The 22,613-nt window shown below is 42.0% G+C and overlaps 1 protein-coding gene across 2 annotated transcripts in view; it reads left to right on the top strand.

The window, feature by feature from the left end:
- Window positions 1-11,654: 11,654 nt before the first annotated feature.
- MAP2K4 (mitogen-activated protein kinase kinase 4) overlaps window positions 11,655-22,613 on the top strand; it is a 127,032-nt gene continuing 116,073 nt past the window's right edge. For both annotated transcript variants that reach the window (XM_064378289.1, XM_064378290.1), the window contains exon 1: window positions 11,655-11,769. In XM_064378289.1, the coding sequence (XP_064234359.1) occupies window positions 11,655-11,769 (115 nt within the window). The remainder of the gene's footprint in view (window positions 11,770-22,613) is intronic.

Genomic DNA, 22,613 nt, shown 5'->3' with positions numbered 1-22,613 from the left:
AGACTGTGTCTCAAAAAAAAAGAAAAAAAAAATTTAGCCTAGGTATACTATAACTATATCCCAAGAACCAAAATTTAGATCCCATGGTCCAAAACTGGGAGCAGAGTATTTCCAATTGTGACACCCCTGGCTAATTCCTGACTTTTGAGCACAAGCTATATAGACATCAGCCCATGTTCACCAGAGGAAATGAATGAAGGGAAGAAAGGAACTTGAATCTCAAGCCCTGTCTGGGAGAGGGACGCAAGTTTTCAGGGTTATACTCAGTTATAAACTGGAATCTGGCCTTTTTCCCAGTGAAGAATCCATTGAATTGTCTTAGCTTTCCTTCACATACCTGAAAACAGATATATTCAAGGAGGCATGGATTGGTTTAGACAATATTTTCCAACCCCCCCATCCTTTTATCCTTACAGGGTTACTCCTAGAACTGCCTGCTCCACTCAGGATTCCAGGAGGACAGACTTAGGTTAAGGGTAGTCATGTTATCTTTATTCCAAATTGTATCATTTGGACCTGTAGAAGACAGGGTCCTCTGGTCCTCCATGATCAGATTCCATCCATCTCTGTGCCGTACATTCCTAAGCTTTAAATCATGCCTCCTTGCTCCTGCCTGCCTAAGATGTAAAAGAAACAACAAATACCCTAACTTTGCTTCTTGAAAACCACTAAAACACACCAAATGATCTATTAACATATATTCCTAGAATTCCAATACACAGATTTGCAAGATGGTAGAAAAAGTACCTAAAATATGGCTTATCTTTGTAGTATTAGAAGATGGTAGTTTAGAAAAGACTAAAGGAACATCACCTTTTCCTTGACTGCCCATGTGGCTTGGATTTAACAGACCAAAATAGGGTGAAAGCTTTATTGCAGTGCCTGTCAAGAATAGATTAGAAAAGACAGTAATGCAGAGGATAGCTTCACAAAACTTCATTCTCAGGCTTAATTAGAACCAATAAAAACTTTTAAGTAAAAAAAGTACTATCAATGAATTTTACTGTATAAATATAGTATAAAATGTTTACTAAATGAACAAGATTTTTCATCTATATATCTTTCTCATTTAATCCGAGCCAAGAACAGAAACTCAGTACATTTATTTTTTAGTGCCTTAAAGAGAAAAAAGGAAAAGTTTTATGTAAGTAAAATAGAATGTATTGATAAGAACAGACTGCTTTTCTTCAAAACAGCTTCCAAAACATTTGTTTCTGAATCATATATATATACATATATATATATATATATATTTTTTTTACAGTCCAGAGGTCTTTTATTTTTTTTACACCTCCTATGCCATGAATCCATGGGGAATAGGTTCCAGCAGCTCAGGCTCCTTCCCGTTGGTTCTCACAAAGTGTGCTTCTCTGGATGGAGCAGGCTGGCACTTCAGTTGAACCCAGGTACTTTTGTCTCTGGCTTCTTTCTTTTTCTGGTCATTTTCCTTCACACATTTCAGGAAGCAATCTCAGCTCTTAGCATGCTTAATGTGCTCAATAGTCACATTAATTCTCTTGGCAAGAATCTTGCCCTTGTCTGTTTACAACAACGCCAACAGCATGCTGGGTAACACTGTAGACTCTTCCAGTTTTACCATGGTGACACTTGTGGGGTATTCCATTTTGAACAGTCCCCATTCCCTTGATGTCTACAATATCACCTTTCTTATAGATTTGCATAAACGTGGCCAAAGGAACAACTCCACATTTTCTTTTTCTTTTCTTTTTTTTTTTGAGACAGAGTCTTGCTTTGTTGCCCAGGCATGAGTGCAATGGCGTGATTTCACTGAAGTGCAATGGCATGAATCACTGCAACCTCTGTCTCCAGGGTTCAAGTGATTCTCCTGCCTCAGCCTCCCAAGTAGCTGGGACTACAGGTGCATGCCAGCATGCCTGGCTAATTTTTTGTAGTTTGGTAGAGACAGGGTTTCACCATGTTAGCCAGGATGGTCTTGATCTCCTGACCGCATGATTCGCCCACCTCAGCCTCCCAAAATGCTGGGATAACAGGCATGAGCCACTGCGCCTGGCCCAACTCCATATTTTCTAACAGGCCTGGAGAACATACATCGGGAGCCTCTCCTGCATTCCTTTGTGTTTGTCATTTTGGCGAATTACCGGAAGATGGTGGTTCCCCTGATCATGTTTTTAATGAAACTTTAAAAGAATATCAATATATTGTAATAAATATTTTCAAACCGTTTCATAAGAACGTTCATTTAACAACAAAAGAAAGGACATTCATTCCCTTGATGTCTACAGTATCATCTTTCTTATAGATTTGCATATACGTGGCCAAAGGAACCACTCCATGCTTTCTTTTTCTTTTTCTTTTCTGTTTTTTTGAGATGGAGTCTTGCTTTGTTGCCCAGGGGGAGTTTGTGGTATAGACAAGTCCTCACACGGGGGAGTCAGCGGTATAGACAAGTCCTCACACAGGGGGAGTTTGCGGTATAGACAAGTCCTCACACAGGGGGAGTCAGCTGTATAGACAAGGTGGGATAAGCATTGCAGAGGAAAATGGAGATATTTACTATGGAATCCATGTCTAGAAGTATAATTTCTGGGTTAAAGGATGTATACATTTTGAATTTTGATAGCCATTGTTAACTCGCCCTTCACTGAGCTGTACCAATATGCATTCCCACCAGCTATATAGAAGAATGTCAGTTGCCCACATTTTCATCAACCTGTTGTGTTATCAAACTATACCTGAAATATCACTGAGCAATTATCCCTCAATGTGGTTTCAATTTACATCTTTTTTTTTTTTTTTGAGACAAGGTCTTCCTCTGTCACCCAGACTGGAGTGCAGTGGCATGATCGTGGCTCACTGCAACCTGGATGTCCTGGGTGCAAGTGATCCTCCCACCTCAACCTCCAAGCAGCTGGGACTATAGGTGCACATCACCATGCTCAGCTAATTAAAATAATTTTTTTTTTGTAGAGACAAAATCTTGCCACATCACCTAGGTTGTTCTCAAACTCCTAGGCTCAAGCTCTCCTCTTGCCTTGGCCTCCCAAGGCAAGTAGATTCCTACTCTACGTATATAGAGTTCCACTCTACGTATATACACAAGAGATCTGAAAACACATGTCCACAGAAAAACTTGTACAAATGCTCATTGCAGCATTATTCATAATAGCCAAAAAGTGGAAGTGACCCAAAATGTCCATCAACAGATAAATGGATAAACAAAATGTGAGATATCCATACAATATAATAGTATCCAGTGGTACAACATAGATGAACCTTAAAAGTATTATGGTAAGTGAAAGAAGTTAGATACATATTGTGTGACCACATACTGTGTGATTCCATTTGTATGAAATGTCTAGAATTGGCAAATATATGGAGACAGAAAGTAGATTCGTAGTTGCTTAAAGCTAGGGGTAGGGGCAGTTAGGATCCAATGGGGAGCAACTGCAAAGGGTATAAAGTTTCCTTTGGGGATGAGCAAAATGTCCCAAATTTGATTGTTGTGATGGTTGCATAACTCTGTGAATGTACAAAAACCACTGAATTGTACACTATGACTAGGTGGATTATATGGTATGTGAATTATAGGTTAATAAAACTTAAAAAAACACAATGAAACAAAACAATATTATTAAATTCAAACCAGATACTGTTACCTAATCTTAAAAACAAAGCCAAACCCACAATGCCCTCCCCTAAGTACTATTAAATATTACAATCTTGAGTTGGCCAGAGATGCCTGTTGTGGTCTCACGTAAGACCACATTTGACACATGCCTTTGCACGTGAGGCCTTTTCCTGGCGACACCGTAGGTGACTCCTTTCTTTTAGACGCATTTCTGTAAGTCATTATTTTCATCAGAACCTACCCAGTAAATTAAATTAGTTGGACAAATTCAGACTTAGTTGTTAGAAGTTATAGTACTTGGTTTGCTGTTTTGTTCTCAGGAGTAATACAATTTAGCAAAACGTTTAACTTCTGTGTGACATTTTTAGTTTCATCATGCTTTTTATTTTCCCTAATATTTTATGATAAAACATTTCAGAATACAGTTGAAACAATTGTAGTTAATAGCAGTCTATCCACCACCTAGATGTCCTCATCAGCATTTTATTATGCTTGTTTCGGCATATCGCTATTTATCTTTCTATCCCTCTATCCTATCATTCAACTGTTTTTCAAAGTAAACTACAGACATCAGTATTATCTCCTCTTAAATACTGCTGTACTCATATAATTAGCTAGAGTTTTATATTTGTATTTCTGTTTCTTTTTGAGACAGTCTTGCTTTGTTTCTTAGGCTGGAGTCCGGTGGCACACTCTCAGCTCACGATAACGTCCACCTCCCAGGTTCAAGCTGTTCTCCTGCCTCAGTCTCCTGAGTAGCTGGGACTACTGGCATGAGCCACCACATCCAGCTAATTTTTGTATCTTTAGTAGAGATGTGGTTTCACCATGTCAGCCAGGCTGTTTTCAAACACCTGACCTCAAGTGATCTGCCTGCCTTGGCCTCCCAAAGTGCTGGGATTACAGGTAGGAGCCACTGTACCCCCAGCCTGATATTTGTTTACAGATTTTCTTTTGATGTAAAATTTACATACAATGAAATGCACAAATCTTTAGCATATATTTGCTACATTTTGACAAGTGCTTACACTTGTGTGACCCAAACTCTTATCAAGGTATAGAATATGACCATTACCCCAGAAAGTTCACTTTTCCCCTTCCCAGTTAATCTCCAAGCTCCTTTCCCTCTATTTTAGTTAGTTAGTTTGTATTTATTTATTTATTGAGATGGAGTCTCCCTTTGTCTCCCAGGCTGGAGTGCAGTGGCATGATCTCGGCTTGCTGCAAACTTCACCTCCTGGGTTCAAATGATTATTCTGCCTTATCTTCCTGAGTAGCCTGGGATTACAGGCATGCCCCATCATGCCTGACTAATTTTTGTCTTTTTAGTAGAGATGGGGTTTCACCATGTTGCCCAGCCTGGTTTTGAACTCCTGACCTCAGGTAATCTGCCCGCCTTGGCCTTCCAGAGTGCTAGGATTACAGGTGTAAGTCACCGTGCTGGCTTTTTATTTCTTTTATAAGTGAGGGTAGAGCAATAGAATACAGAATACGTGGACAGGTTGTGGGTGTAGTTCTTGAAGAACAGAATTATGTACTTTCGTAATATGTTTGTATTTAGTCAGACCATGGTATTCACTAGCATAAATGGTAGCATGGTATTCACTTTTGGTAATGACTTAGAATGAGATATTTCCATTCTTTCACTCTTATAAATAATGTTATGATGAACATTTGCTTATAAATCTTTATACATATGCATGATTATTAATAGTCAAAATTAGTAATATTGGCCTGGCATGGTGGCTCATGCCTGTAATGCCAGCACTTTGGGATGCCAAGGTGGGGGGATCACTAGAGGCCAGGAGTTCAAGACAAGCTTGGGCAACATGGTGAAATCCTGTCTGTACTAAAAAAAATTAAAAATTAGCTGGGCAAGGTGACACATACCTGTAGTCTCATCTGCTTGGGAGCCTAAGCCATGAGAATAACTTGAACCCAGAGGTGGAGGTTGTAGTGAGCCAAGATCATGCCACTGAACTCCAGCCTGGGCAACAGAGCAAGACTCTCTCCCCAACCCTCCAAAATAATTAGTAATACTGTCTTTTATCTGAACCAGATGAAACTTTGGTTCTTTAATGGCAAGAACTGGTTGAAGTTTCTCACAGCCTCTGTAATTTCCAATGAAATGCAATGCTCGAATGATATCCAGAAACCTGCACAGCTTGCAGCCTTCTGCCTGAAGAGGCGACATCAGTCATTGGGTGGCCTGGTCCTATGTCTGGGCAATTTGAAGGTTGGCGTTTTGGTCAAAGACAATTGCTGAAGCTATATAGAATATCTGGTTCCATCCAAATAGAGGTGTCTGATTCTTCTTGTTTCTTTCCCAGAGGCTAAAATTGGGGTCCTAAGTTGAAATGCAGTTGTAAATTACTTTTTCTTTATTTGGAATGTGAAGTAAAAGATATTTTTTTGAGGCTGGGAGCGGTGGCTCATGCCTGTAATCCCAGGACTTTGGGAGGCCAAGGCGGGCGGATCACCTGAGGTCAGGAGTTCGAGACCAGCCTGACCAACATGGAGAAACTCCATCTTTACTAAAACTATAAAATTAGCTGGACGTGGTGGTGCATGCCTGTAATCCCAGCTACTAGGGAGGCTGAGGCAGAGAATCATTTGAACCCAGGAGGCAGAGGTTGCAATGAGCCAAGATCACACCACTGGACTCCAGCCTGGGTGACAGAGTGAGGCTCTGTCTCAAAAAGAAAAAAAAAACACAAATATCAAACTCTAGCTAATTATATGAGTGCTGCAGTATTTAAGAGGGCATAATACTGATATTTGCAATTTACTTAAGAATTGCTTGAACCTGGGATGTGAAGTTTGCAGTGAGCTGAGATCATGCCCTTTCACTCCAGCCTGGGCAACAAGAGTGAAACTTGATTTAAAAAAAAAAAAGTGGCCGGGCGCGGTGGCTCAAGCCTGTAATCCCAGCACCTTGGGAGGCCGAGGCGGGTGGATCACGAGGTCAAGAAATCAAGACCATCCTGGTCAACATGGTGAAACCCCGTCTCTACTAAAAATACAAAAATTAGCTGGGCACGGTGGCGCGTGCCTGTAATCCCAGCTACTCAAGAGGCTGAGGCAGGAGAATTGCCTGAACCCAGGAGGCGGAGGTTGCGGTGAGCCGAGATCGCGCCATTGCACTCCAGCCTGAGTAACAAGAGCGAAACACCGTCTAAAAAAAAAAAAAAAAAAGTATTCTTAATCTAACCATTGACCTATGTATCAAAAAGAACAAGCAAGCTAGATTTCTCAATAAAAGTTCTCTAAGCAAGGAATACACAGACGTTAGTCTTTCTCTGCAGCCTCTTTCAGGATGGGGCACTTTGATAGTGCCATACATTCCTTTTAGCAATTATCTTAATTTGTTATTTTCATTTACTCTAGTGGGAAGACAAGATCATTTCAGGTCCATTTGGGGATTTCCTCAAAAACATCTTATAAATGTGAAGTTGGTGGTTATTCATACATATTGCTTAATTGCCTTCTCATCTCCCCAGTGATTGTGCCAGCTACCACCATTACTACCAAAAAAAGTTAACATTTTTTAAGCAATTCATTTTTTCCAAACTGTGTATTAGTTTGCTAGGGATGTCATAGCAAAGTACCAAGAGAACCAATAAACAACAGAAATATATTTTCTCACAGTTATGGAGGCTGGAAGTCCAAAGTGTAGGCAGAGTTGGTGTCCTTCGAGGACGCTTTCTGTGGCTTGTAGATGATCATCTTGTCACTCTGTATGTCTGCATCCTAATCTCTTTATAAAGTCACCAGTCATATTGGATTAGGGCCCATTTCACTTTAAAAGCCCTATCTCCAAATATAGTCACATCCTGAGATGCTGGGGGTTAGGTCTCCAACATACAAATTTGGAGGGGGAACAGAACACAATTTAGTCCATAACAAATCATAAAACACTAACATGTAAGAGAAATGTGAGCATAAGAAAAAGTTAAAAAGCTCATACATAGCTTCCTCAGTTTCAACAAATCAAAGAGCTTTCTTCTTTTTGTCATATGCAGATCTAATCATTGGCTCTTACCTTACTAGTTTACAATACCAACAGCAATGCAAGTACCTGTCAGTTTTATCACAAACTCAGAATTTGATATTATCAGACAAAAAATATGATTAGCTATATATTTATTGTATTTCTCTTTTAATTCAATTTCACAATTCCCTTAATGAATTTGCTAGGTTGAATGTTTTCACATATGTGTGTGTATGTGTGTGAGTGTGTGTATATATTTTTAATTTTTTTTTTTTTTTGAGACGGAGTTTCGCTTGTTACCCAGGCTGGAGTGCAATGGCGCGATCTCGGCTCACCGCAACCTCCGCCTCCTGGGTTCAGGCAATTCTCCTGCCTCAGCCTCCTGAGTAGCTGGGATTACAGGCACGCGCCACCATGCCCAGGTAATTTTTTGTATTTTTAGTAGAGACGGGGTTTCACCATGTTGACCAGGATGGTCTCGATCCCTCGACCTTGTGATCCACCGCCTCGGCCTCCCAAAGTGCTGGGATTACAGGCGTGAGCCACCGCGCCCGGCCCCAAAACCCGGTAAAAAAAAAAAAAAAATACATATTAAATTCTTAGTGAAGGCCTGTCATGGTGGCTCACACCTATAATCCTCGCATTTTAGGAGGCTAACGTGGGTGGATCGTTTGAGGCCAGGAGTTTGAGATAAGTTTGTGCAACATAATGAGATTCCGTTTCTACAAAAATTATAAAAATTAGCTGAGCGTGATGTGTGCCTGGAGTCCCAGCTCCTCAGGAGGCTAAGGTGGGAGAATTGCTTGAGTCTGGGAGGTCCCAGCTATAATGAGCTGTGATGGTGCCACTGTATTCCAGCCTGGCAACAGAGTAAGACTCTGTCTCAAAAATAAAAAATTTAAAAAAAAATTCCTGTTAAGGAAATAAGTATAATTAGAAAAGGGGGCTTATAGCACATTACATAAGACTGTAAATATAATAACTGTACACATTGAAGAATTGAAGTAAGATGCTCATGGTGCTTATGGGAATGGTAAGACTTAAAATCCTCCAAGCCATTTCTTGGCACCATTCCAGTCCCCAAGGAAGTGGAAAACAGAACTGAGACACACACAAAGGTGACATTTAGATCACAGGAACTGGTTCGGAACCCTACTGGCAAGTACTGGAATAAAGGATCTGAAAATCGCTCTAGTGGAACTATTTGGTATCTGATCATCTTGCGTCTAGAGCCTGATGATGATAGGGGACTACATTTGAGACATTTGCCAGCTGACTATGGGGCTGTTGAAGCCTTTTCCCTGTATGCCGAAGTGGCCAAGCCAAAAGAAATATAAAACTCTTTTCCTGCTGGGGGTATGGAAGGGGCTCCCTGTTTTTCTTCATCCATCTTTTCTTTTTTTTTTTGAGACGGAGTTTCGCTCTTGTTACCCAGGCTGGAGTGCAATGGCGCAATCTCGGCTCACCGCAACCTCCACCTCCTAGGTTCAAGCAATTCTCCTGCTTCAGCCTCCCGAGTAGCTGGGACTACAGGCGTGCGCCACCATGCCCAGCTAATTTTTGTATTTTTTAGTAGAGACGGGGTTTCACCTTGTTGACCAGGATGGTCTCGATCTCTTGACCTCGTGATCCACCCGCCTCGGCCTCCCAAAGTGCTGGTATTATAGGCGTGAGCCACCGCGCCTGGTTCATCCATCTTTTCTAATCATTGGCAAGTTGTGTTGATGTTTTGAAAGAAGTATTTGATTTGATTTTTTTATATTTACATCTCCAGGTACTAAAATAAAAACCCTAAAGAAAAGAAAGGCACTTTTCAACCTGTACCTTAAAAGAAGAGAATGTTAGGGATCCCCTTATAGCTTCTCATTTTCTTTGTCATTTATTGTTTTCCTTCCCATCTGCACCATGCAGAAGATGTAGACAGAAAATTTAGCCTGTATTCTGAGATTTTTTTTTTTTTTTTTGAGACGGAGTTTCGCTCTTGTTACCCAGGCTGGAGTGCAATGGCACAATCTCGGCTCACCACAACCTCCGCCTCCTAGGTTCCAGCAATTCTCCTGCTTCACCCTTCCGAGTAGCTGGGACTACAGGCATGTGCCACCATGCCCAGCTAATTTTTTTGTATTTTTAGTAGAGACAGGGTTTCACCATGTTGACCAGGATGGTCTCGATCTCTTGATCTCGTGATCCACCCGTCTCGGCCTCCCAAAGTGCTGGGATTATAGGCGTGAGCCACCGCGCCCAGCCTTTTTTTTTTTTTTTTTTTTTTGAGACAGGGTCTTACTCTGTGACCCAGGCTGGAGTGCGGTGGTGTCATCACTGCTCACTGCAACCTTGACCTCTCCAGGCTCAGGTGATCCACTTCAGCCTTCTGAGTAGCTGGACTACAGGTGGTTGCCACCATGCTTGGCTCATTAAAAAAAATTTTTTTTTTTAGAGACTGGGTTTCACCATGTTGGCCAGGCTGGTCTTGAATTCTTGGGCTCAAGTGATCTGTCCGACTCTACCTTCCAAAGTCTTACAGGGTGAGCCACCATGCCCAGCCTGAGCTGAATAATTTGGATGGGAATCTTTCCTTTTGGGTTCTTATAAGATTTCTCCTTCAAGGGCTTCACATTTAGGATGCCCTAGGAGCATAAAGAGCAGGGTGGGCAACTGATTTCCTGATGGGAATCCAGCGATGTTTATAAGACTTGGACTTGGAGATATTTAGCAGTCAGCTAGGCACAAGGAGGAGAATTCTGGTAGGCTCCCCACTTAAGTACATCTATCTGCTCTCACCTTCGGTTTGCCTTTAATGCCTCTCCACTTGACTTTTATGGCTAGTCACTTTTAGGATCTGAGCAATCAAGGTGATGGATGAAGTTCGGTTTGGAACAGGAAGGCAGAACTATTTTGACCTAGGACATTTTTCCAACAATCTGTGAGGAACTCTCAGCATCAAATAAGGTCTGTGTGGAAGGAGTTTGGGGAAGGAAGTCTAGGCATACATCACACAATGCTTCTAAATGGCAGAAAATGTCCATCTCCATGGCTTAGGTTCTTTGGGATGTAGGATAGCTGGTCATTCTGTTTTAGGCAAGACTGCCTGGCTAGAAACCCATGTCTTACCATTTCAAGTACATTGTGGTTGGCTCTCAAATTCTAGTCTCATAGGGAACTAGTTTTCTTCGTTTAGCTACTGTCTTCCTAAAATAAAAGTCTCTGTGCAAAGCAATGGAAGAAACCTCATATTGTTTTTTGGGGTTGTCATTTTATGTAACTTACAGTAATGACTATGGCTAGTCTTACACAAGATGTAAAGGATTTGGCGGTGGGAATCCAGTCTGCCTTTAGGGGAAGATGGTGATGTAGATAGTATTATTTTAGGAGGCTGGAGAGTGTTGGGTGCTTAAAGATATGCTTCTCAAATTTAATGAGCGTGTGAATTACCTGGCGGTATTGTTAAAACGTAACCTCTAATTCAGTAGTTTTGGGATGGCTCCATGGATAGCACTGGTTAGTACCCCTTAGAACTCCCCCTTCCCCTCAGAGAAGTGTAGAGGATTGGGGTATTGAGCTTAAGAGGAGCTCCAGACTGTAACCTAGCTACAGGTAACTTCCCTCTGGAAGCGATGCTTAGCGACTGGAGAAGAAAGGGATCCCTGGGATCCTTTTCAGCTTTACTATTCTGACTTTGGGTTCTGTGATTCCAAGAAGGGGGCTTTTGGGAGTGTATGACTCCATGAGAATGATGAAAGGTGTGTATCCTCTCTCCCTCCAAATGCAGAACGATTTTTAATTCTGCAAACCACTTTAGGTCCTGCGGGCCCGCAGCCCTGGTCCAAGACGACTGGTGGCTTCCCGTGTCGCGCACCCCGAGACGGGAGGTTCTGCAGCTCAGCATCTGGCGCGGGCAGTGCCTCGGGCTCGGACAGGGGCGTGTCCAGAGGCGTGTCCGGGGCGTGCCGGAGGCGGGGCCACCGCGGGCAAGCCGCGCCCCTCGGCCGTGCGAGAGGCCGAGCTTGCTGCATTGCAGCCGCCGCGGCGCCGCTCGGCTCTTCACTCCCAACAATGGCGGCTCCGAGCCCGAGCGGCGGCGGCGGCTCCGGGGGCGGCAGCGGCAGCGGCACCCCGGGCCCCGTAGGGTCCCCGGCGCCGGGCCACCCGGCCGTCAGCAGCATGCAGGGTAAGGAACGCGGCCGCGCCGAGACCCCGGCCCCCTTGCGCGGCAACCCGCGTCGTCGCGGCCTGCCCCAGCGGACGCCCCCGGACCCGGCTGAGGAAGCTACGGCAGCCGCCGGCGTCTCCCTCTCTCCCTCCCCAGCTTCCCGCCCGGCTCCCGGCCGCCTCCGGCCCGACTTGGATCCGGGCTCCGGCCCGCACAGGCCCCGGCCTCGGCCTCTGCCTGCGCTTGGCCACTGGGCCCTGCCGGGCTCCCCGCCGGCCCGCGGGGCCCACCTGGCCCGGGACCGCCCCCGCGGCCGCCCCCATCGCGCCCGCCGCTTACCTGGTGCCCGCCCAGCCCCCGTTTCCGGGAACGCGCGGGCCCGGGGCTGCGGCGGGGCGGGAGGGGCGTCGGGCCTGGCTCCCGGTCCCTGACGCCGCTCAGGTAGGCGGCGGAGACAGCGGCCCCGGCCGGCGCCCCTCGGCCCGGTCGCCGCAGTGGGCCCCGCTCAGGGCCATCTTGGCTCTCGGCTGGCACAGCTGGAGCCAGACCACCTAGCTGACTTCGGGCTCCGCGGGCCTCTTGGAACCTGCGTTTTCAAACTTTTGCAGGGTTTCTGTGCTCTGGAAGGGATGGGGGTGGGGGGCGAGTTGCTCAGTCCTGTGCCACCTGTAAGGTAGGTAGGTAGGCTGCCATTGGCCTGGGATAGGCGTTTTGTTCCAGGCCAGGGATTTCTGTGTTAGCAGGAAGGGGGAAAAAACCAGAAGACTGAATTCAGTTTAAATAGAGAGATACAGGAAATAGGCAGGGGTCAAAGTGATACTATCGTGTCTGGACATCTGAGGCAGCTCTGCTAATTAATGGCTTTGCCCACTGGGAATGCCTGTTAGCTCTGTATGGCTTTTGACAGGGGGTGTTGTGAAAATATCAGGCCCAAGCCTGTTGGGGACCATTTCCTTAAATTTACTGGGGAATTTTGAGTAGTAATGCTATTTTTAAGACAGAGAATTTCAGAAATCTCTTGACAACTTTAGCAAACGGCTTATGTTGAATTGGTAGCAGAATAAGCGTCGGGGTACCTTTGGTAGTCGGCGTGACCATGGTTACTTTTTGATTGCATTCTTCTTAAAGGGCTTTTTGTATTTAGTTAGGTTCAACAGACATTTATTGACTATTTCATGTTTATAGAGCATGCCGTAATTCAGGAAGAAAAGACAGGATTTTATTTATCTTTACATCCCTGTCACCCTGGCCGTGAGATAATTTTAATATACGTAAAAACCAGTGATAGATATATAGGCAGGATGATGTCAGAGCTTAGAGGACACTTTCTGTGCAGGCCTAAGATAATTCATTCAAATCGAATTAGTTATTGGATGCCCACTGTGTTGTACAGCACATTATACTGATGAAGTATAAGATTGGCTTCCTGACGGGACAGCTTTACCATCTAGGTGATAGTGGGGGGAAGTGAAGTGGCAAAATGACAATTTAGGATTGTATTTCTTGTTCTAGATGGGTGACTTAAGCTTACAAAAAGAAGGTTGTTTGTTTTATTGGTGGGGAAGCTGACAGTTTGAAATAGCTGGGTACAATTTTTTTTTTTTGGTTCAAAAAATATTTATTGAGCATCTGCATAGAACTCTTATGCTGAGTTTATAGAGAATTGGACAGTCTCTTCCCTGATGGAGGTTATCCTCCTGTGAAGATGGGGGAGGGAAGGCTACTTAGCTAAACATGAAAAATTCCTAGTTGGGAAAGTAATAAAGGTAACAAGCTGGGTTTTAATGGAGAGCCGGCCGCTTGATAAGATGGTCAGAGAAGGCTTGTCTGGAAAGCTAACTGTCTTTTGCTGGAAGACGGTTCTAGACAGGGGGAACAGTGTGTATGAAGGTTCTAAAGCAGGGAAGGGCTCAGACTGTTCTAGGAACTCTTAAGTCGTGTGTTTAGGAATTTTTCTGATGCTCTCCATTCTCCTCAACCCTTGTATGTTGATACCCAGTAAACTAAACTGTCTAATAAGCAGAACCCATTTTAGATGGGAAAAGGACCTAAGACCTCTCTTTGAATTATTGCTGAATTTTCTTTTGTATCAATATTGTGTCTAGTCTTAATTGATTCAGGAATTTGTTAGTTATATCTTGTTTTTGAAACTCTTGATTTGTCAGAATGAAGAGAAGTGCGTGAAATTCTCAGGATCTTGTCTAGCACAGTCTGAGTTATAAAGCTTGATCTTAAGCAGCAATTTAGGATCTTTCTTTTTGTTTTGTTCAGAGTCATACCTCCCATACCATACTTCATCTACCAAGGATCTTCTTTTCCTTTAGATCAGACTTTACAGAGTGGGCCTTAGAAGATGTTTGATGTACTTCCATTCCTTCTTCCCCAATCTGGTTATACTTGCCACTCAAAAAACTTCCGTTCTGGGAGTTGTTAATGACCATGCTCTTAGAAACAGCAGGATTCAGTTGTGGGACATAAGGAATGTTTCATGCAGTAGACACTGGACATCTCTTACGTGATAAGCACTGTGGTGGGCACTGGATAACCTTGGGTACTTTTTCATGACTTGATGTTTGTGGCCCAAGAGTTGTCCAGATTGGGCAATGTTTTCTTAATACACTACTTAGGAGCCAGAGCTCTGGAGTCCTGGGTTTGAATCCCTTGGCCAGGATTTAGGTATGCGTTTTGTGACCAAGGGCAATGTACTTAACCTTTAGTTTCTCACTTGGAAAGTAGAAATAATGCTTACCTCACAGGTGGCCTTGAGAATGCTTGTAAGTAAGCCTGGGACCTGGCATGTAGTAAGGATGCAATACACATTAGCCATCATTGTTAGTAGTGACAATATTGTTATAGTCTCATTAACGGTCCCTTTTATTATTAGTAAATGAGTCCCTAACCTCTCATTAGTTACCACACAGTTTCTTAAGCTTCATATTATTGGGTCCCATCCTTTTCTCTAGCCTGTTGATTTCCCCACTTTTCATTATTCAGCAGTCTTTTCAGAGTATCCTAGATGAGATTTTATTCTGCTTCAAACTCCAAATCTGTTTTTTTCTGGATCTGAGGACTCTCAAATAAATTATAATGTGAACAGTATAAAACAGAAGTCTAGCTATCAGGTCGGGCGCGGTGGCTCACGCCTGTAATCCCAACACTTTGGGAGGCCGAGGTGGGCGGATCACGAGGTCAGGAGTTCGAGACCCAGCCTCTCCAATTTGGTGAAACCCCGTCTCTATTAAAAAAACAAACAACGGTGGCTCACGCCTGTAATCCCAGCACTTTGGGAGGTCGAGGCAGGTGGATCACGAGGGTCAAGAGATTGAGACCATCCTGGTCAACATGGTGAAACCCCATCTCTACTAAAAAAATACAAAAAATTAGCTGGGCATGGTGGTGCGTGCCTGTAATCCCAGCTACTCAGGAGGCTGAGGCAGGAGAATTGCCTGAACCCAGGAGGCAGAGGTTGCGGTGAGCTGAGATCGCGCCATTGCACTCTAGCTTGGGTAACAAGAGCGAAACTCCGTCTCAAAAAATAAAAAAAAACAAAAAAAAAACAAAGCAAAATTTAGCCAGGCATGGTGGTGCATGCCTGTAGTCCTAGCTACTCGGGAGGCTGAGGCAGGAGAATCGCCTGAAGCTGGGAGGTAGAGGTTGTAGTGAGCTGAGATCGTGCCACTGCAGTCCAGCCTGGGTAACAGAGCAAGACTCCATCTCAAAATAAAAAATTAAAAAAAATAAATAAAAGTTAAAGAAGTCTAGCTATCAATTTGCTCTACTTGTTTTTTTCCATAGGGGATGGCTAGATGGTTGGAATGGATTCATAGTGAATTTGACTTTATAACAGTAGTCAACAGATGTAGTTTTGGTTGCCTGTTTAACAGTTGTGGCTTCTAATCTGGCCATTTTGCCACTGTCCCTCAGATAATAGGGAATAGCCGCTAATTTTGTTATTACTCATAGATTTGAGTGTTTTCACTCTTTCTGACTCATTTTTTTCTCGTGTCCATTCACAAACACACCCAACCTTTATAAGTTGAGTAGTTCTTATGCTTTGGTTCCTTGATGACTAAAACTAACAAAATGTAAATCTGTTTGCCAAGTAAGGTAAATGGTTTTATAAAAGTATATTTGACATTAGGATGAGTTTGCATTTGAGAGAGGAAATAATACTCAAATGAACTACTCTGAGAAATGTTTTTATTCTTTTTTTTTTTTGAGATGGAGTTTCGCTCTTGTTACCCAGGCTGGAGTGCAATGGCGCGATCTCGGCTCACTGCAACCTCTGCCTCCCGGGTTCAGGCAATTCTCCTGCCTCAGCCTCCTGAGTAGCTGGGATTACAGGCACGCACCACCATGCCCAGCTAATTTTTTGTATTTTTAGTAGAGACGGGGTTTCACCATGTTGACCAGGATGGTCTCGATCTCTTGACCTCGTGATCCACCCGCCTCGGCCTCCCAAAGTGCTGGGATTACAGGTGTGAGCCACCGCGCCTGGCCCAAATGTTTTTATTCTTAATGTTTCATCAGTTATTTGTTAATTTAGATAGATTTAATAGGGAAATTTCTTGGATATTAAGGCCTCATTCTGTGGAAAAGTATGATTCTTTTTTGTTTGTTTGTTTTTTGAGACGGAGTTTCGCTCTTGTTACCCAGGCTGGGGTGCAATGGCGCGATCTCGGCTCACCGCAACCTCGATCTCCTGGGTTCAAGCAATTCTTCTGCCTCAGCCTCCCGAGTAGCTGGGACTACAGACGTGTGCCACCATGCCCAGCTAATTTTGGTATTTTTAGTAGAGACGGGGTTTCACCATGTTGGCCAGGATGGTCTCGATCTCTTGACCTCGTGATTCGCCCACCTTGGCCTCCCAAAGTACTGGGATTACAGGCGTGAGCCACCGCGTCTGGCCGCCCTGCTCTGCTTTTTACAAACACTGTGACTTTAGGGAAATTACCTAACTTTTCTGAGCTCTCTGTTCAGAAATTTCTCATCTGTTAAAATAGGGTTAATGCTTCACCTGTAGGACTGTTGTAAGAATCATGTTATTAATGCATGTGAAAATGCTTTATTATAAAATATCTGTAAGTATATACAGATTGTTATTAGACATGATTATTTGCCTGCTATAGTTACTAGTCATTTAAAATGTAATCGATTTTAAAGATCTCTTACCTGAGAAATGTCAATTTTCAATAAAATGGTTAGAATAGAATCTGTAATTGATTCGGATAAACACTGAGCCGTTTGTAAAATACTTGTTACAAGTAATAGTTACAAAGTATATGTTGTAGGTGCTTCTGATTTTCTTAAAGCGCTGATCTGGGCAGTTTTTTTTTCTTCTTCTTAGGTCTTAAATATAGGTATATAACAGAAAACTTTGGGACTCATCCAGTCCTTAGCTGTTTACCCTTAGCTGAGCATTCTATATATTAATTTAAGTAAAAAGATAAGTTTATTCTGCTTTAGAAAACACACCAATACTTTAGAATGTAATGAGGTATATCTGTTAAGAAAAAGTTAAGGAAGATTTAAAATAAATGTAGTTATTTCTCCCAGTAGTATTTGAATATAAAATGTATATGAAATGTCCTGCTTTTGATTCTATTTATCTGTTTTTACCAATTGGTCTGGTTTTCGAGAACCGTGGGAGAACTTTATCTTAATTTTAAAGAACTAAATTGTGCAGACGGTGAAGAGTTTCAGACCCCAGAACTGCTTGCTCTTCCCAGTGTGTTGCATAACATTTCTTTTACTGTTTAACATAACCTCATACAAGTCCACCTCAGCAAGTTAGTACCCCCTGAAAGCACAGATTGCGTTTCATGTTCCCTTAAAAATTAAAGCAACCCTAGTATTAAAGTAAAAAAATGGAAAAACATCTCTCTTCACCTTTAGAATACATATTTTTTTCACATTTTCCTCTGATATACCTTACTAGAGTGAATGTATGCTGAAACTTGTTGAAGATGGGATATTAGTTAACCTTGTATTTTGAGTTATTTTCTTTTTTAGTAAATTTTTCTTCTTTCATGAATTTGAGAAGCTGGTTTGATGTGAGCCCACAGGTTACTTATTTTTAAGGGTCTGAATATCATAATCCTAACTCCATTCTACATAATTCAGGTTAGTCTCCTTTGTAGTCTCTAGGACATGGAGAGGGCTCAAATGATACAACCTGAGAAACTTCAATTGAGGCTTAAAAAAGAAAGGGAAACTGTTAACACAACTTTTTTTTTTCACTGTTCTTACCTAGTTTGATGCCCACAACCACCTGTAAGGGTAGAGGGGCATAGTCCCTTTCATAGATTAGGGGATAGACATTTATTTGTTCCAGTAAGGGTGGGTTTTAACCACCTGCGTGACTGGTAGCCTTTGCTCCTCTTAATACTCTACTACATGGTTCTCTGAGCTCTCTTTAAGTCATTTTGGCCATTCAGGTCTGAAGGAAGAATCTTTGCCAGAAGTGATGCAGATTCAGGAATAGAAGAGAGAGATTATTTTAGATTTCAGTCAGGGGGCGGAAGCTCCAAGCAACCAGACACCTTTTGAGATGATTTTGGAGCCTTGGTGCTCCAAGAATGGTGCACTTTATGTTACAATGTTCTAAACTTGCTGGAGGGTTTACAGTGGCATTTTGAATCTGGAGACATATTGATTGGGAATCTCCATGTAAGTAGAAGACTTTAAGTACAGGAAACCAGTGCAGATTTGAAAGGTAATAGAATCCTCTTAACACTATATAGATATATAAAAGGAACTCATTTGGCGTAGAATTTAACAAATGTTGCCATTCTGGCTAAATTTGTAATCTGGGCAAATTACTGCTTTTGCTAATGGGTTAGCTTCTAGCCATTTCCTCCCAACTCCAGAAAATCTTCAGCTGTCTCTTCACACTCTTGGTAAAGTTGGGAGTTTAATGTGTGCTTATATTAATGGAAGGTATTCAAGTACAAGGAGTCATAAGATTGGCTTAGCTATTGGCTACACAGTGAAAGGGAGATGAGCCAGTAGTTTACACAACTCAAGGTGGGCCTTTTCAATGAAGAAAACAATTACATCATATGCAGCTTGGTTCTTTAAGAGCAACACGTTGTTCCCCTTCATGGAGAAAGAAGATTAAAGTGGACGTCACAGCAGCTTTTTCAAGCTGTATTGTATTTCATCTTACTCAAAATTGCTCAAACATTTATAAAAGAGGAATCAAGAAAAGTGTTGCCAGATATATATATATATATATATATATATCTTGCCTATGACTATAATGTATATATATATATGACTTGCCTCTGTCTGTTGATTGCCTGGCTTTACTAAAGAAATAAGTGATGTTAAGTGGCTCCCCTGATGCTTTTGGCAGTTTTCCAGGGATCTGGTTATATGCCTGTCTTGGGGACATATCCATCTTTTTGGGGTTGTTAAGCGTCCTCAGGATACCAGCCTGTGCCTAGGAAGGGTTGTGGTAGAGGTATAGAATGTGGGGTGGGGATCCCCAGGGCTGTTTGGAGTCCTACCCATTTAATTCTCTCAAGGTGACTGGGAAAGAAAGGAGAAAGACTGGTTTTGTTTAGGTTAAGCTGGTCTGGTGAGCCACAGAAAGATAGGGAAGGTGCTATTATTGCTCCCATGAGGGAGAGAACAGGAATAATAATGCCTGTGATGATAATAACCTGCTTTAGTCCAGGCTCTTGGTTGGACATTTTAGATATATTTTCCCATTTAATCATCAAAGCTCTTTTGGGTATTATTTTCTTTTTCACAGATGAGGAAATTGAGGCTCATAGAAGTTAGATACTTGCCCAAAGGAACATAATTGTAAGTTACTGTCTCTGAATATACTGTGCTTCATTGAACCGGCTTGAGAAGGTAATGTGGCATTTAGTTTTGTGGTCAAAGAATAAATAAGGTGGTCATTGCTGAAAGGAAGAAAAAGAGCTAGCATTATGAGGAGGACAAGATCTTGAATTTAAAAAGTGTGGAAGGGATTTGATTAGTATTTTATCAAATCCTGACTGGTTTTGGATGATGCAAACAACCTGGAATTGCTAACTTAGGGTGGCTTCCTTTTGATAAAGTTTGAGAAAGCTCAACTAAGAAAATCTGAAAGAAATAAACCAGCAGGAAATAAATCTTGTGGAACTTGCTCTAAGCACAGTGAAAATACAAGTTTAGGATAAGTTTAGATAATACCTTAGATAGTAGAGCCATAATGATATACTACGGGTAGCCGTGGTTTAAGGCACATGACAGAATTTTGAGACTGGAAGTTTGAAGGTGTCAGACAACTAGACCCTTCATGCTTGTGACCGAAGAAAGACTGTGGCATGGTCTATGAGCCTGACCCAGTAAAGCAGCTCTGATTTTGTTTACATTAGTGTGGGTTCATATTGTAGTTCATAATGCACTTTCAGCAGTAGAAAAATTCAGAGTGTCCAGGGAATCAGAAGGAACTACTGAGGAGGTAGGAAACCACTTATGCCCCGCCCCGGACCCTCTCTGATTATATCATCAACCTAGAGGAATGGGAATGGAGATAACTACAAAACCCTGTAATGGCCATTACACAAGCAAAATTAGATTTAGGCACACTGTTTCCAAACTCTTAAGATAATAATCTTTATTTAAAAATGACAAAACTGGGGCTCAAGTGAAATGACTTCAGTTTCACAGTTGGAACTAGAACTCCGGTCTCCTAACACACTTCATTTTGTTTTTTATGTTATCAAATACTATTTGCTTTTTGTTTTTATATGCACTTACATCCTAAACAATCTCTTACCTCACTGTATTTGGTAAGAACAGTAAATTGTAGGTTTCAAGTTATGGCCACATGAAAGATCTTAAAATTGAGGTAAGAGGGTAAAAATGAGGGACAAATGTGGAAGTGAGAGTAGGAGAGACCCAGAGAGAAAGAGGAGGAGGAAAAAACCCCCATGTAGCTTTATTTCTTTTATAGGCTTACTAGTATTCTGTCCTATTCATTTTGATATTGATTCTTAAATATCACTGCCAAGAATTAAGAATTTAAATTCTTAAATATTATTTTTGATATTTATTCTAAGATTTACTTAAACTTGCCTGGGGCCAGGAAAAATGAAAAAGACTCAGATTTACCCCTACTTGCAATGGGGAAAATGTAAGTGGAGGATCATGTCAAATTAAGCCCCAGGGTACAGATAGTTCACCCAGATATAAAAAAACTGAGGCACACAAGACTTTTAAACCAGTTACAGTCAACAGGTTCAGCTGATTATCTAGTACTTCCAGAGATGTAGGACTTAAAGTAAGTGAATATAGAAAGTCAGAATTTCGGAGTCATGGGAGACCAAAAATTGAACATATGGGCCAGGTGAGATGGCTCATGCCTATACCCCCATCACTTTGGGAGGCCGAGGCAGGAGGATTGTTTGAGACTAGCCTGGGCAACATGTTGGGACTCCATCTCTACAACAAAAAAATACAAAAATTAGCTGGACATAATGGCTTGTACCTGCTGAGATGAGAGGATTGCTTGAGCCCAGGAATTTGAGGCTGCAGTGAGCTGTGATCATGCCACTGCACTCCAGCATGGGTGACAGCAAGACCCTCGTTCTAAAAAAAAAAGAAAAAGAAAAAATTGAACATAAGTGAGTGAATATTAATGAATATTATAGCATAACTATGAACTTGCATTTTGTAAAGTTGAGGATATTGGAAGTTTTCCTCAATTTTCCTTCCCACCATCTTTCTCTTGTACAAGATTGTTGGTTGTCCCCTTTGTTCACCCTTGCTCTTTGAGTATGAGCTAGTGGAGCTATTTGATACTTTCCCAAATCTGTACTAGAAGCACTAACTTTCTGACTTTTGCAGGTCTTAGAGGTTTAGACGGTTTAGCTAAAAAAGCTTCTTACCTAATTTAATTGATAATGTTAAGAAAGTTATAGAATACTAAAGAAAAGGTGAGCCAGTGTGTTCCAGTTAATTTAGCCCTTGCTTGTCAGTAGACTCTGGGCTAGTTACCTAGTATTTTCTTAGTGAGAAATAATACGGAGAGATGGATGTTTGGATGAGACCCCAGAATTCATTCACCTGGTCACTTCCTCCATAATTAGATACAAAGAGCAAATCTGTACTTATGCTTTGAAAATTTTAATCCCCTTCCCACCTCCTTTTTAGCTACTTATATGGATTCTGTACTGTGACAGATCTTCAGGTTTTGAGAATTTTTTAGCACTTAAACTGGGGCTTAGCTTCTAATGTGTTAGAGCAGTCATTGGTGACATTCTGTCATTCTCAGTCACATATGCCTTAACATTTTTAACATAGTATACACTGATTAAGCACTGTAACTTTTTTTTGACACAACCTTACATACACATTCAACTGATTTCATTTTCATCTACCTTACAAATTTGTTTTCTTGCTCCTTTCAGCATCCACATTACTGTTTTGTTCACCTCTTCTCTCACCTTTTCACCTCTTTCTTTTTGCTATCTAGTTACAATCAATCTCTGTATTTAGAGCTGCAAATAAATTGCTTTAAAGCTGTTTCTCCAGCCTCCTCTCCAGTTGTAGTAAAAGGTGAGTTTCATCTTCCCTTTTCCAGTGAGATTCAGGGAAGACTTGCCTGCTACTTCCAGAGAACCCTTTTCTTCCTGAATGTACTCAGCTCATTTTGCGTGTAGGAGGGGGCTTTTAGTTTAGGCTTAGAAGACCCATACACCTCGTTTTTCTGTCTGAATTCTGTTCCCATTGCACATTTGGTGGGGTAGCATATTGACCTTCAGTGGTAGAGAGACCAGGGCCATACTTTGTAGGTTTGCCCTGCTATTTCTTTCCCATGAAGTCTCCATTCTTACTTCTTCCTGCATTGTCATTTGTGTGAT

The sequence above is a fragment of the Aotus nancymaae genome, unplaced genomic scaffold, assembly GCF_030222135.1.
Source record: "Aotus nancymaae isolate 86718 unplaced genomic scaffold, 86718_ANA_hifiasm-v0.15.2.pri h1tg000018l, whole genome shotgun sequence".
NCBI classification, from domain to species: Eukaryota; Metazoa; Chordata; class Mammalia; order Primates; family Aotidae; genus Aotus; species Aotus nancymaae.
The sequence above is the reverse complement of the archived record's forward strand: the minus strand, read 5'-3'. Positions and strand labels throughout refer to the sequence as shown.